The sequence below is a fragment of the Podarcis raffonei genome, chromosome 3, assembly GCF_027172205.1.
Source record: "Podarcis raffonei isolate rPodRaf1 chromosome 3, rPodRaf1.pri, whole genome shotgun sequence".
Taxonomy (NCBI): Eukaryota; Metazoa; Chordata; class Lepidosauria; order Squamata; family Lacertidae; genus Podarcis; species Podarcis raffonei.
In genome coordinates this window covers 65,401,069-65,416,121 of record NC_070604.1, presented here as the reverse complement: position 1 = coordinate 65,416,121, position 15,053 = coordinate 65,401,069, and the positions used below count along the sequence as shown (strand labels likewise).

The 15,053-nt window shown below is 41.9% G+C and overlaps 1 protein-coding gene across 2 annotated transcripts in view; it reads right to left on the bottom strand.

Moving 5' to 3' along the window:
- The window catches only part of PHACTR2 (phosphatase and actin regulator 2), a 66,389-nt gene extending 53,411 nt beyond the window's left edge, over nt 1-12,978 (bottom strand). The window contains exons 1-2 of one of the 2 annotated variants that reach the window (XM_053382079.1): nt 12,951-12,978; nt 9,374-9,457 (exon numbers count right to left, since the gene is read on the bottom strand). In XM_053382079.1, coding sequence (XP_053238054.1) covers nt 9,374-9,457; nt 12,951-12,963 — 97 coding nt within the window. In that variant the 5' untranslated portion in view covers nt 12,964-12,978. The remainder of the gene's footprint in view (nt 1-9,373; nt 9,458-12,950) is intronic. The other variant, XM_053382080.1, reaches the window with a different exon arrangement.
- Between the last annotated feature and the right edge of the window lie 2,075 nt (nt 12,979-15,053).

Genomic DNA, 15,053 nt, shown 5'->3' with positions numbered 1-15,053 from the left:
CAAAAAAAGGAAAGTACTTAGTCGTGGCATTTAAGTTTGCAAAAAGGTCTTGTTTTCCCCAAAGGGGCTTATCCCTGCTCAGTTTCCCGACCTTAGAGGGCCGCTTTCATGCGCTTCTGCTGGCGCTAACTGCTGCTATAGGTTAGATAATTTCCTCTAGAGAGGTAGATATCCTAGCCTCTTGCAGCAAAAGGAAAGAGTCCTTTGGGCCTTAAATACTAAAGGATTTGCAGTGCCACAAAAAAAGTGTTTTTAGACCTTTGGACTAATTTACAGTTCCGTCAATAAAGCATTGCGCTTTCGAATAATGGGTAAAAATCTGAGCAAGTGTCTGGGACCTGAACTGCACCATGCATCAGCTCCTGTAGGGAACTGATATGGGACTGAAACACAAAGGGATTCCAGCATTAGGATTTAAAAAAGAGAGAGAGAACGGGTACTCATGTCTTCACTTGGTGAGTCACAACACTTCCTTGCATACAAAAGTTCAAACTGCATTGCTCAGGAAAATGCATCTTACACATTTCCGCACCTGCTTTGCTAATCTGGTGCTGGACAGCAGGCAAAATCTAAAATTAATTCCATAAGCTGTTTCATACCCTCTCTAGAAAAATCCGATTGTAACTTTGAATTGGATTTTGTACCTTAACAGTGGCGTAGCGTGGGTTGTCAGCACCCGGGGCAAGGCAAGTAATTTGCGCCCCCTAACCCATGGATTTGCGCCCCCTAACCCGTGGATTTGCACCCCCTAACCCTAACCCCCAGGTGTTGCGCCCGGTGCAGCCGGCCCCCCCTGCACTCCCCACGCTACACCACTGTACCTTAATCTAGTGGCAAATAATTACTTCTGTATCTTGCATAACTTTGTTCTGTGCTTCATTTCCTATTGTCTGGTGGTCAGGTGTCTTGGGAACAAAGGAAGCATCTTTTCATAGTTCCCAGTGCAAATTGTTTCCAGTACAGGTTGTAACAGGATATATACCGCGGATTATATACAAATGACTTCAATGAGTCTTATTCCCAGCTAAGTGGATAAAGAGTGTAGCCATAGATTTTCTCCGCTTAATAAAAAGAACGTTTATATTAAGAACAAGTGCCTCTGTCCTTTAAAATTATGCTCATTTTCTTCTTGGTTAAAATATGGAAAGTAAACAAAATAAGTTTCACCAGCTATTTAAAAGGGGTTATTTAATATAAATGTTATTTCACATGACGTAAAACCACTTCTGGAAATCTAACAGAATAAAGCGCAAGTTAAGCACTCATTTCCATGTTCTTTTCTCCCAGGGGGCGAAAACTGTTTCACACTGAGCTGCCAAGCAGAGTAGCAGGCCATCACCTGGCCAGAGCCTCCCACCTCCAATCTGCTCAGTCATTCACAAAAAATATGGTTGCATGCACCCCAGTCTCCCAAGTGGCAAGAGACTCCAGGGGTTTCAGTTTCCTTGGAAAAAAGAAACACCATGATGCAGCTGTAGCATCACAGCCTGATGCCTTCATCTGCCCCAGCTGCAACAAACATGTCTCTCCTGTCTCTGTCTCTACAGCAATAGCAGAAGCTGTAACCCATGGGTAGGCAAACTAAGGCCCAGGAGGCGGATCTGGCCTCTAAATCCAGCCCACAGACGGTCCGGGAATCAGCGTGTTTTTCCATGAGTAGAATGTGTCCTTTCATTTAAAATGCATCCCTGGGTTATTTGTGCGGCATAGGAATTCATTCTTTTTTTCTCCTTTCCAAAATATAGTCCGGCCCCCCACAAGGTCTGAGGGACAGTGGACCAGCCCCCTGCTGAAAAAGTTTGCTGACCCCTGCTGTAACCTTCCAACAGTTTAACTTCACTCCCCCAAAGGCACAGTCCTCCATTGTCTCCAGAGACAAACGTATGCCAACAAATCCTCACTGGGTGGTGAGAAAAGACCCCATCCATATGTCTCTATGACATATTTATCAACTGTATTGATAAATATGTAAACTACGCCCACAATTTTCAATTGGTATGAAAGTGTTTAAAATCTTTTAAATAAATAAAAATAAATTTATTTATTTTTAAAGCAAAAGAAAAACGTAGACAGTGTATGAAACATCAGCTGAAGGGCAAGTCAAGTAACTGATCCAGCACTCACTATGCAGGTATGCACATCTGTCATTTCAGTTGTGAAACAAGAGGAAGCCAGGCTCACATTTTATCAGGTTAGGAATTCTTTACAAGCTCTGTTTTCACATTATATTCATCTTCAAGCTTAGATGTCCAAGGAGCAGGTCCTGTATGTCTTGAAGGCCTCCCTCCCTCTTAATTGGTCTAGAGAAGCATTTTTTCATGAAAACAGATTAGGTTGCAAACAGCAAATAGTTTGGCATGGGAAAAAGAATTCTTATAAGACATTATGGGCAAGTTGGTATAAGTCTATGAAAGCTACTTTTCAAAAAAAAAGGCTACTAATCTCTTGTACAGTGGCACCTACATCCATATAAACTATATGCTTTTCTATAACATACTTACATTATGTTGGCTATTAATAAGATAATAATGTCCATAGCAGCAAAAATATGTTTAAAAAATTAAAAAGTGTAAGGAACAGGGAGTATACACTCCAAAAGAAGTGTAAATAAAAAATTACTTGTGCTTCTGAATATGAATAAAATTATTTGCAGGTCAAAACAGCATATATCATATTAGTCAATGACTTAACCTGAGAATTTTAGAAAAGATTTCTGATAAATATGCCAAGACTGTTCAGCGGCTGCTTCTATTAAATACCTTGATGTACAGTCATACCTCGGGTTACAGACACTTCAGATTGTGTTTTTTCGGGTTACGGACCGCCGAAACCCGGAAGTACCGGAACAGGTTACTTCCGGTTTTCGGCAGTCACGCGTGTGCAGAAGCACTAAATCATGCTTTGTGCATGCACAGAAGCGCCAAATTGCAACCCGCGCAGACGCGTCGCTGTGGGTTGTGAACGCTGCGGGTTGCGAATGTGAATCCTGCATGGATCACATTCGCAACCCAAGTGTCCATTGTATTAGGTTCTTATTGTGTACCACCAACAGGGTTCATTTTTTGTCTGTATTGTGATAAGAAATAAAACAGTTACATAAGAAGAATAGCAATGCTAAAATATAACACTGGGGGCAAGTAAACGAGTTCATAATGTCACTTTCAGGACACTGGAATACACTGGAGAACACACACACAAAAATTACATAAGGACTATGTCACACCACACAGCAAAATAAATATTGAATATTACCAGTAGGGTTTCCTGAACGTTCCTTCTTGTATACTTATTAAAGTAAGGAAAACAAAATATACAACAATACAATTATTTAAAGGTGAGTTTTGGTAAGCAATCCAGAGTGACAACATTTATACCAACTAGCTTATGTAAAAGAAATGTAAATGGAACACAGGAAGCTGCCTATACTGAGTCAGACCATTGGTCCATTGAGCTCAGTAATGTCTACACTGACTGGCAGTAGCTCTCCAGAATTTGAGGACATCCAGCAGGAACTTAGGGACACAGGTGGCGCTGTGAGTTAAACCGCAGAGCCTAGGACTTGCCGATCAGAAGGTCAGGGGTTCAAATCCCCGTGACGGGGTGAGCTCCTGTTGCTCAGTCCCTGCTCCTGCCAACCTAGCAGTTCGAAAGCATGTCAAAGTGCTAGTAGATAAATAGGAACCGCTCCGGCGGGAAGGTAAACGGCGTTTCCGTGCGCTGCTCTGGTTCGCCAGAAGCGGCTTAGTCATGCTGGCCACATGATCCAGAAGCTGTACGCTGGCTCCCTCGGCCAATAAAGCGAGATGAGCGCCGCAACCCCAGAGTTGGTCACAACTGGACCTAATGGTCAGGGGTCCCTTGACTAGGAGGAACTTGCATTACCATAATTCCTTTTGAAACTGAACTTTCCATCAGTGTTGTGATTTTCATCTCTTTTCCCCTTACATTTTTAATAGCTATATTGCTTGCTTTCTGTTATATGGTGTCTACAGTAAATGATCCTATCTAGTTATTTTTTATTTTATTAAGGAAAAAACTGTATGTTACTTAATTGTATGTAAAACCTCTAAGCAGTTTGTTCGTCTATTCTGCTTTGTTAAACCATCAGTATCCAGCCATTTTAACTCTGCTGACAAAAGCCAGGTTAAATGTTTCTTTTTTAAAAAAAAAAATCCTTCCTGACCTTAAATCAAGACTTTGGAGTATAATTGGTGCTTGGTATCATACGCTAAAGAACAAAATGCCAGATGTAATTTTTAAAGTTCCTGTTTTATATCATTTTATGTCACAGTTGAGTGCAGTATAAACACAATGGTGGCCTGCATTCCATAAATATTTGTTCTTGCTACCAGACAGATTTTGTATTGTTTCTCCAGTGATATTTATTTAGAACTGCTTGTGTGAGAGAGACATATAGATCTATGGAACCACGTAAAGCCATTATTTCTGAATAAAAATAGTTTTGTGGTCACGATGCAGGTCTAGCAAACAGGTCTGTGATTGGCGTTCATTCCAGAATATTGGCCATCAGCAAAATGCCAACATTTTAATGCTTTACTATTTGGTCACAATTCTGTAGCAAATTCCCAAAGTCAAACATGATATTCTTATTAACCATGACATTCACTCCATGGCAATTATGAAATGCTCACGGCAACAAGGAGGGGTGGCTCTGACTTATAAAACAAAACAAAACTTTAAACTATATTTATATGTTCACCCAGTGATTGGGGTGTATGGGGTGTTAGGAGAGGGGTAGTAGCTCTGGTGGGGTACATGTCGTGCTCCTTCTGGGATATTTTGCCCACCTTTGCTCCCCACCCTGCACTCATGTCATGGACTGGCTGGATGCAAAGGAGTGGGGGGGGGAGCACCAACTGGATAACCCCCATGGGACCCCCCAGGGGAAGAAGGCTCAGAACCAGGGGGCTGGTGTTGAGACAACGATGAGTGGTCAGAGGGAGAAAAAGGAGAAGAATGGGAGGAGTGTCAGAAGCTGAAAGGTCAAGAGAGTTTAGTAAGGAGAAAGAGGCTAGGGCAGAAAGTAGTCCAGGCTCAGAGGCAGAAGAGGAGGCTGGAGAGGAAGGGACCCAGCACTAAAGGTTTGCTCTGGAGGGTTAGGGGACACTGGGAGCAATGTGAGGAGCTTCAGAAATGGCCTCCCACTGTATCATAAGCTTTCTGCGGATGGAAAGAGTTTGTAGAAGGGTCAGTCATGATCCAAACCAATACCACTTAAACCAGTGATGCCAAAATACATCCACCAAGAGGCCACTAATTTGTTTATTTTTAAATGGGACTGGCACCTGGGTTGCTGAAGAGGATAGCAGGAAGGGCCTTCTTCCACTGCTGCATTTTGAACCTCTAACTTGGGGGGGGAGGGAACTTTTCACAAACTACAGCCACAATAAGCCATCTACTCCCTCCTATTCCCGCTTCCTTTTTGTTTTATGTTTTAAATTAGATTGGGAACCTGCAGGGAGAGAAACAAAGTAATCTAGGAGCACCCGGCAATTTTATGTGCTTTTATTAATATGATGAGGTGCCATAGCCTTGTCTGTGTTATGGAACCAGCCAAACAGGAACCAGGACAGCAATGAAAAACATAATACTAAAGAGGCCAAATAAGAACTAGTCATGTTAGAGCTGGAATGGGGGAGCTGTGGCCCTCCAAATACTGCATTCCAATTCCCATCAACCCCAGCCAACATGGTCAATAGTCTGGGATGATGAGGATTGAAGCCCAAAGGTATCTGGAGACCCATAGCCCCTGTAGGCAACTCCTGGAATCACAGGGTTGAAAGGGAAAACATCTGATATGTTGGGGAAGAGATTCCCTAGCTAGCGTTGCATACCCTATTTGCTGTAGTAGTGCATGCCACTCCTTGTGCTAATATCACTACCGTAGCTTAGCAGCATTGGACTTCTAGAAATATAACATGGGATCAAAGCAGGACCTGATTATTTTCAGCTACTTTGAACCTTTGTTATAGAGGCAGATACTGATATTTAAAAATTAAAAAAAAAGTCTTGCAAATATGTTCACATGGACATCACCAGAACTTATTAAGTAAAATAATAGCGTATCCGAAAATGATAAAGAATTGCTGCTTGGAACATGGCAATAGCCCTTTAAAAACCATTCCATCCAGGAAGGCTGATGTTTGAATTTCTAATACACAACATGGTGTCTTTATTTCATTTCTTTCAGCATCTACAGGTCCTATTGAACTCAATGCATTTACACAAGTACCACCATCACTTTACTGCCTATAAAATGCAAAAATGAGGCAAAACCCAAAGGCTGAAAAGGAGATAATGATAATCTAGTCCACCCAGCTGCTCTAAGTGGAATCCTCCACAAAGCAACAAACATCTGTTCTAGACATTAACACCCATCATCTAGGTTATCACATGCTGTGAACAGATGATAGTCACACACAAGGTGCTCTACCCTACAGATACCTGTAAAATACAGTGAGTGGTCTAGAAAACATTCTATCCACACTAACCTCAACTTGCTTCTTTCCAAGAAGCTGAGCAGCTGGGTTTTAAAGAAGAGTATTGGAAAACACATTTAGGTTAGGAACATTAAGTGCATAGCGAAGCACAGACAGTGCGTAATGCTTACTGAAAGCCAGCTTAGTTTTTTACCTGTGATATTTAATGTTCAATAAAATGAGGTGGGCAGCAATGTATTGTGTTTCTCCTCTGAAAACATGCCTCACTTTTGTGAAATGCCGCCTCTGCACTCAATATTTTAGGTTCCTTTCTATTTTATTGTGCCTCCAACCAGATTAAGGACTGCTGCTGTTATGCCTGTGTATAAAGCACTACAGGATGAAATGCTAATGATGATGTTAAAGAACTTTTATTTTATGAAAATGCAATAGGATTTGTAAAACTGAACTGCATAATTGCTAATACAGCCATAAGGTACAACAGCTTAGAAATGTGGTATTTTGGGTATTCAGGAGGTAGGAAGAAGCATAGTTAATCCTCTCCCACAAGATATAATAATGGCCACCAAAATGGATGGCTTTAAAAGAGCTTAGACAAACTAATTGAGAATATGGTTATTAATGGCTACTATTGATGACAACTAGGTTCCACTGTTGTAGACAGCATGCCACTGAATACCAGTCACTGGGGACCGTAACTGGACCAGTGCTATTGTACTCATGTCCTGCTTGCAGGCTTCCCATAGGTATCTGGTTGGCCACTGTGAGAACAGGATTCTGGGCTAGATGGGCCTTTGGCCTGATCCAGCAAGCCTGTTCTTATGTTCATTCAGTGGCTGCCAACTGTTGTGCTGCCCACTTCAGATCAGTAGAACAGTACCACTTCAGTGTCACTGGTAAAGAAATAGCATTTTATATGTGTTGTATATGTGATATAACACTGCGACACCAGATGGTGCTATGGAGTCCCATCTTTCTCTACCAGATTTCCCTGTATGAGTTTACAACGGGTTTAACCGAATCGCTTCTTTGACGTGTATCAATCCAGCCCATGTCTCCTACAATCTTAAGTACTTTAAATCCTTTCAGCAGAAACTGACATATTCATAGAATCACAAAATTGTACAAAAGGGACCTGAGGGTCATTTAGTCCAACCCCCTGCAATGCAGGAATCTCAACTACAGCATCCTCTGCTTAAAAACCTCTGCTTAAAAACCTCCAAGGAAGGAGAGCCCACCACCTTTTGAGGGAGTACCTTCCAGTGTCAAACAGCTCTTGGCACCAGAAAGTTCTTCCTGATGTTTAGTCAGAATCTCCTTTCTTGTAACTTGAAGCAATTGGTTCAGGTCCCACCCTCCAGAGCAGGAGAAAACAAGCTTGCCACTCCAAAGATGGGCCCACTATTCAAGGGTCTCTAAATACTAGCCAAAAGAATTGTGAAATGTCAACTGGTCTCCACAAAAGAAACTAAACTGTCCTGACATATTTTTGTGCATTAAAATTGGCAGCACACTTCATTCTTACACTCAAAAGTACTTGGCTGCTGCCAGTTTTAATCTAGAGAAAGTGTACCTCAGGCAACAAAACACTGTATTAAAGGCAATAAAGGTCTGGCTCAGTCCTAGCCAGTGTGGGCAAATCCTGGAACATTTTAAAGAGTATCAGAGAATCAGAAGGCAACATTAGGGGGGAAACAAGAACTCCTGCAGGTAAGCAGACAGGCTCTACAGCTTTACAAGACCATGTCACTATCTTTTAAAACAACAACAACAACAACCCTCTAGGTTTATCTGCACATTGCTCTTGAAAATACAGTGAACACTTCTATAAACCTTCCAGTACAGTATTTAATGAATATTTCATTATTATTCCAGTAAAGCCTTTTAGAAGAACATACAACACAATTACATACAATTGCTCCCTAACCACAAGAGAAAGAGCATTTTCTGGCTAGGACATAGACATGAAGCAAACCATTTGCAGCTCAACTTACAGATGGAGTGAGTCAAAATAGTAAAAATGTGCACATAATATTTCATTCGGGACTTCTGGGCAACCTGAACAGTGAATTCTGCACAGTGGGTTGAGACTCACCTGTGGCTCTTTGGGGGCAGGAGCTGCATAGGTAGCTCACTAGGTACCAGTAAGCGGGGATAAGACAATGTCAGAAAAAGGTAATGGAGGGAAAGAGGATTCCAGATCAGAAGTTGGATTGGCTGGGAGATCCCATGCAGAAGCAGAGTTTTCATGGCAAAGCAGTTTGGGAACCGTTATGTCCAGTAAATTACAAAAGATACATTTTAGGTTAAAACTGGAGGTTGAATTCTGCTTACCAATTATCCTTCAGCTGATTCATGGTCTGATTCGAGGACAATTTTGATAACAAAAGCCTGACTCACCAATGCTGATATACCTAAATTGCTATTTCTAGCACTAAATAGCCAGAGCCAGCTGCTGTGTGCAGGACTGTCTAGTTCTATGCCAAAAATAGTAGCTATTCAGAAAGATATGTCAGGTATGTAGCCAGACTGATTTTTTCTCTCTCTCTATGGTTTACAGTTTAGTTGGAAAAACAACTAAAGTGTGTGTTAACCTGACAACTCAGAACAGAGTTTCCAAAACATTACTGTGCAGACATTGGGAAGGTGATTTGTTACAGAAGGCCTATATTTTATCTTATTTATATATATATATTTGGAGGAATAGAAGGACTGAGATAGATGTGAAGGCTCACAGTGCAAGGGGAAAATGACAAGGTAAACTGAACCTGGTTGTTAGGTTGTGTGGCAGATTAGGTGCCTAGCCAGCCTGGAAAGAATGAGGAGATTGACAGAATGATTCCTCAGGGCAGGGAAGCTGCGGGAAATGCCACATTGTCACCCTTCTTCCTGTAATGTGCAGATTCACTTACCTCTTGTGATATTGTCACATTGTGTGCTCTCTCGTTCCCTCTGCCAGCAGCTGCAAATGGCATGGAGCAGGGGCAGTGATATGCCTGCAAGCGAAACTACACGTTACAGGGAGAGATGGAAGCATGTGAAACAGGGATGCCATTTTCAGCAGCCACCCCACATCTGCCATGATGCACTGAGCAAGACTGCAAGGAGTAATTTTCATACTGTTAGACCACACTGTCTGTATTTCCATCTCAATTAGCCCCAACTTCATTTCACACCTGTTAATGCTTATCTCTTGCTTTGTCCTGTGATGAAACCTGTACATGTGGATGTGCTGCAATGTTTTCCATGAGAATATTTATAATTATTTTCTTTTTAATTGTTTGGCTACAAGAATAAATTTGTCACCCAGTTTGATTGCTAATTGTTGTTAGCTATGCAGGCTGTGGAAGAGATATATTTGGTCCTCCAAAAGCAGTGACGTTATATTACTGCAAATGAAAAATATAGCTCTGCAACGTCACCATAGGGTGTGTGGGTGGCAGGCTCCGAAAGCTGCAGCACAATATTTTCACCATTACTTTAGCTCTCCCTTATTTTTATATGGCATTTTATCCCTGTGCCGCTGATTCTATAAAAGCACTGATGCTATAGAATTTCTATCTCACAGGAGTGACCCAGTTCACACATAACACTAAGCCATGGTTTGGTTTAGTGTTACATGGCTTAGTGTTACATGCAAACAAGGCCAGTGTGTGGCTAACAGATGAGTCCAGCCCAAATAACATTTAAATGCCAAAGTACTTTATTCTGGGTACTAAATATCACTCTTCAATTTAAAAGCACAGATGAACTTTGATGGGTGTTACAATGTGTGGTGGTCCACAGGACCAGGCAATGATCCAACAATGGGCCTGGTCACAGATGCCGATTTTCTCATTAACTGGTTTCTTGTTTTAGTCTAAATTGGATATAGTCAGAATGGTGTGAATTAAGGAGTACTAAACTGATGTATGGAAGTAAGAGCTGGACCATAAAGAAGGCTGATCACCGAAGAATTGATGCTTTTGAATTATGGTGCTGGAGGAGACTCTTGAGAGTGCCATGGACTGCAAGAAGATCAAACCTATCCATTCTGAAGGAAATCAGCCCTGAGCGCTCACTGGAAGGACAGATTGTGAAGCTGAGGCTCCAATACTTTGGCCACCTCATGAGAAGAGAAGACTCCCTGGAAAAGACCCTGATGTTGGGAAAGATGGAGGGCACAAGGAGAAGGAGACAACAGAGGACGAGACGGTTGGACAGTGTTCTCGAAGCTACCAGCATGAGTTTGACCAAACTGCGGGAGGCAGTGGAAGACAGGAGTGCCTGGCGTGCTCTGGTCCATGGGGTCACAAAGAGTCAGACATGACTAAACGACTAAACAACAACAACAACAAACTGAAACGTGTTACATGTCAACCAAGGCAGGAAGTACTAGAAGTCGCTGCAAGAGTCTGTCAACTGAGGCAGGCTCATAACACAGGAGAGCTTCTGAATCCTAATCCTCAATTGACCACTGTTTAGTAGAACAAAAGCAGCCAGCTGGGGCAATGGGTGATTCACACAAATATAACATACTGGAAGAATTAACTGGATCAAAAGAATGGGCACATTTCACCAACAGACCTCATTTAGTACCAAGATCTCTACCAGACATAGTGAAGAAGAGTTCTTAAACAAAAGGAAGCTGGTTTGGTTTGCCCTTTGTAGGCAATAACTCATATTGTAATTTCAAAGAAAAATGTGTTATAGACTTTCTTAGCTTCTTTCTTTTCCTTGGTAAACAAATTCCTAGTTCACCATCCTGATACGCTGTTTCAAAACACAAGGGACAACTTAAGAAAGCAACAATTGATGTTGCTATCAGATGCTTGGAGCATTTCAATACTAGTTAATTAAAGCAAGCCAGACAGCAATATCCTTGTGAAATAGAAAAAGAAATGATGCCCCTAAACCAAACAAGGATAATTTAGGACCTAAAGCTATCCTCAGAGAAAGAATAAGAACAACAAAGAAGAATTGGTTTCTATGGTTTTCAAACATCAGCTTCTGTCCTCTCTCTGCCCCCTCCCCCCCCACAAAAAAGTTTGAGTCATATTTATTTTTAGTCTCATAAATGCTCATATAGCTACACTGTATGGAGTGGACAGTGCCATATAGTTTAGGATGAAAGTGACATCTTTTGACAGGGTTTCAAGAATCTGTAGTAGTGAGATAATTTTTTTAACTAGGAGAAATGGGCAGTTCTGCCTGTTTCATTTGCTTGCCTATGCTGAGGTATGTCTGACATGAAACCGGAATTTTGCCTAGTCATGGAATATTAGTCATGTCATTGTATTAAATTCCTGCATCTTAATGGACCTCAGTTATGTCAGCTGGCTTGTTCCACAGACCTAACAAGTTTGTTTTAAAGTTTGTGCTAGTATGAGAGGTTCCCTCGCTCTGTTGATAAAATGTAAATGAAACCATAATTATGGTCTTAACTGCAGCTCTATTGAAAGTGTGTGTGCAGTGCAATAGGAACAGAATTTGAATCCAAAGTCCTGAACACACTTACTAGAGAGTAAGGGCCATTGAATAAAGAGGAACTTACTTCAGATTGTACATGTGTAGGATTGAGTTGTAAGCTTGCAAGCCTAAGCATGTCTACTTCATTTAATTGGGCTTACTCTCACTAAGTGGGGTTGGGATTGTAGCCTCAGAAAGGAAAATAAATATAACATGGTGCACTAGATCTGCATAGCTCAAATGGGCAATCATAGCTTTGTACTCAACTAATTGCCTGGTACGTGTATGTCACCAGGAATTCTGCACAGGTGAATAAATGGACTGGTTCCCACTCTGGCTAGCATGCAAACCAAAAAGGATGACCTAGAAGGGACATATCTCTTTTGCTTAGTGGATTAAAAAAAAAAAAAGTTTGCCAAGAGGCTAGCAAACATATTGAAAACAATACAAGAACCATCCTTGGCTAAGCACTACTTAGAAATTTAAATAGAAGTAGGCTGCTTCCCAGCCTTTTCAATTGTCATTTTGAACTTCCCCTTCAACTCCTTAGATGTGCTATTTTAACACGAAACCACATATTCTAAAGTCAAGCCATCGAAAAGAGATTTAAGTGCACATTATTCCTAAATTAGAACAACAGCTATATATTTAAAATTGAATAACCATGTGTTTATATTGAATAACAGACACAGTGTTTCTCTTTTTAGAGTGAATGTATATTCAAGTTATTCCCGCCGCTAAAAGGTGTTTGATAATTACATGAATTCTATTCTGCCTCCCCTCCCTACCTCTGCCATCGTAAGTACACTTACTATTCAACTCAGTGGGATTTACTTCTGAGTAAACATGGGGCTGCATATTGCATATCACCAGGTCTGTGACCCTCAGCCTCATAAGAAGGGGGAAAGGGTTTAAAAGGTGAATTTAAAGAATACCAGCATTGCAGACAGAAAAAGCAAGCATCCGACAGCAGCACACAGAGAAGACACAAATTAATACTGTAGTTCAGCCAAGCATGAATGTCTGATTAGTTTCACTTACCAGTAGTATCCATTTCTTCTTTCTTCGCAAAGCCAGAAAAACAGCTAAGGCTCATTTCCTTCCCCCACCCCTCTCTCTAACAAAGCGCCCTGCCCATCTCTGATTATTAGCCCTTGCTGGCAGCCAGTGCTTGCACTGACTACTGCAGACATCACCACGGAAATTTATATCTCTAAGGATGACAAAACAGCCATTAGCTCCATTACAAGCAGATTATGCAAGCCTATCAAAGATACAGCGAACTTCGCCAAGGTATTCACTTTGGGGAAAGGAGTGGGGAGGACTCAAATCCAGCACAACTACACAAGATTCGCCCCCCCCCCAAAAAAACTTGATATTATTGCCTATACAATTCTGAGAGAGTTTTAACTCACTTTCCTGAAACAGCAGTGTTGAAAAAAGAAATTCTATGCTAGGGATAATCAGGAAAAGAATTTGAAAAGTCAGTATCATTAAGCTTTTTATATGCATTTATGACCTTGCCACTTTTAGTTGACATGCATAGCTACAATACTCATGTTAATTTTCAGTGTGTATGTTTGCATGTGTGCATGTACAAGTTTATTGCTTAGGCTTAAGAGTCATATTCCATACCATTCAGAAGCCTACAGGAAGTGGCAGAAAATAATCAGAACTGGGAATTTAATGGCATAGATGCAGAATAGTAGGTCGTCGTCCGTCCCCCACCCCCCGCCAAGCTTCACACTTGTTCTTTATCAACATGAAGGCTGGTTTACGCAGTCTACTATTGTGGCGATATAGTGGTTGCTATCCTGTTTCTGTTCTTCCTATGCACGCAGTCGTTTGTTAGATTTAAATGAACAATGCATGAAAAATCCTTTTACAGTGGTAGCTCGGGTTAAGAACTTAATTCATTCCAGAGGTCCGTTCTTAACCTGAAACCGTTCTTAACCTGAGGTACCACTTTAGCTAATGGGGCCTCCCACTGCCACCACACAATTTATGTTCTCATCCTGAGGTAAAGTTCTTAACCTGAGGTACCACTTCTGGGTTAACGGAGTCTGTAACCTGAAGCGTTTGTAACCCAAGGTACCACTGTATTTTATTTGCTCCCTAGAGCAGTCTTGCAGTCATTAAAACTACTGATAACGAAGACTAATCTCTGGTCTTCCTCCTTTAAATATATTCTGCAACCTCATCTCTCATAAGTATTCCAACCAGGCACACTCATTGTACCAATTACTATCAAACAGGGTGGCCCGTCCTGTTTCATCTCCCCCTGCCACTGCCGCCCTGCCTCCCCCCAAAGCCTTGCTTACTACGGTCACGCAGCAGCTTCTAGGTTCCAGCAGCGCCCGCCCCCCCCATGGGAGAAGTGGCAGCGATTTCTCTTGAAATATACTCAGAGTCGAGGGTGGATTTCATGCTCTTTATTCAGCTCATAGTGGTGAGGAGGAATGGAAGTTTCCCCAAAGTATCTGCTTTATATACATTATTTACACAATGGGCTGCGCGTGATTGGCCAATTCCGGAATTCTCCTGTAGGCCAATCAGGTTGTGGATTCACTTCCATCTGGAGCTGGATTGGGTGGCTCCTGCAGACCAATCATACTGCTGCATTGTTCTAGGACCAATCAGACTGCTGCATTTTGGATCCTATTGTTCTAGGACCAATCAGACTGCTGCATTTTGGATCCTATTGTTCTAGGACCAATCAGACTGCTGCATTTTGGATCCTATTCAACTCAGTACATAACATCTCTTCACTTCTCCAGTGGGGCAGGAGGAGGCCCTCAGTGGATAGGAGAGAAGCAATGGCAAGATCTTGCACAGAGCCCCATGACATTTTGCAATATTTCATGCGGCGTTCACAAGATCTCACCAGAATATGCCACCGCTCTCCTCACTTCTGCAGTGATGGCAGGTGGGGCACCTGCAGCAGTGGCACCCCATTGTGGCCCTGCTGTCTTGCCTCATGGGGAGGCTGGCCATGCTATTAAAGCACCATTCTCTATCTCCAGCTTTGGATTTTGGATAGTTGGGGAGTTCAGCAGGCAGTGTACAACCAATGTCCCCAGGACACTTTGATACTAGGGAATGAGCAGTCTTTGAATTAGTCTTCAGCAGAAAGAAGCTCACTGA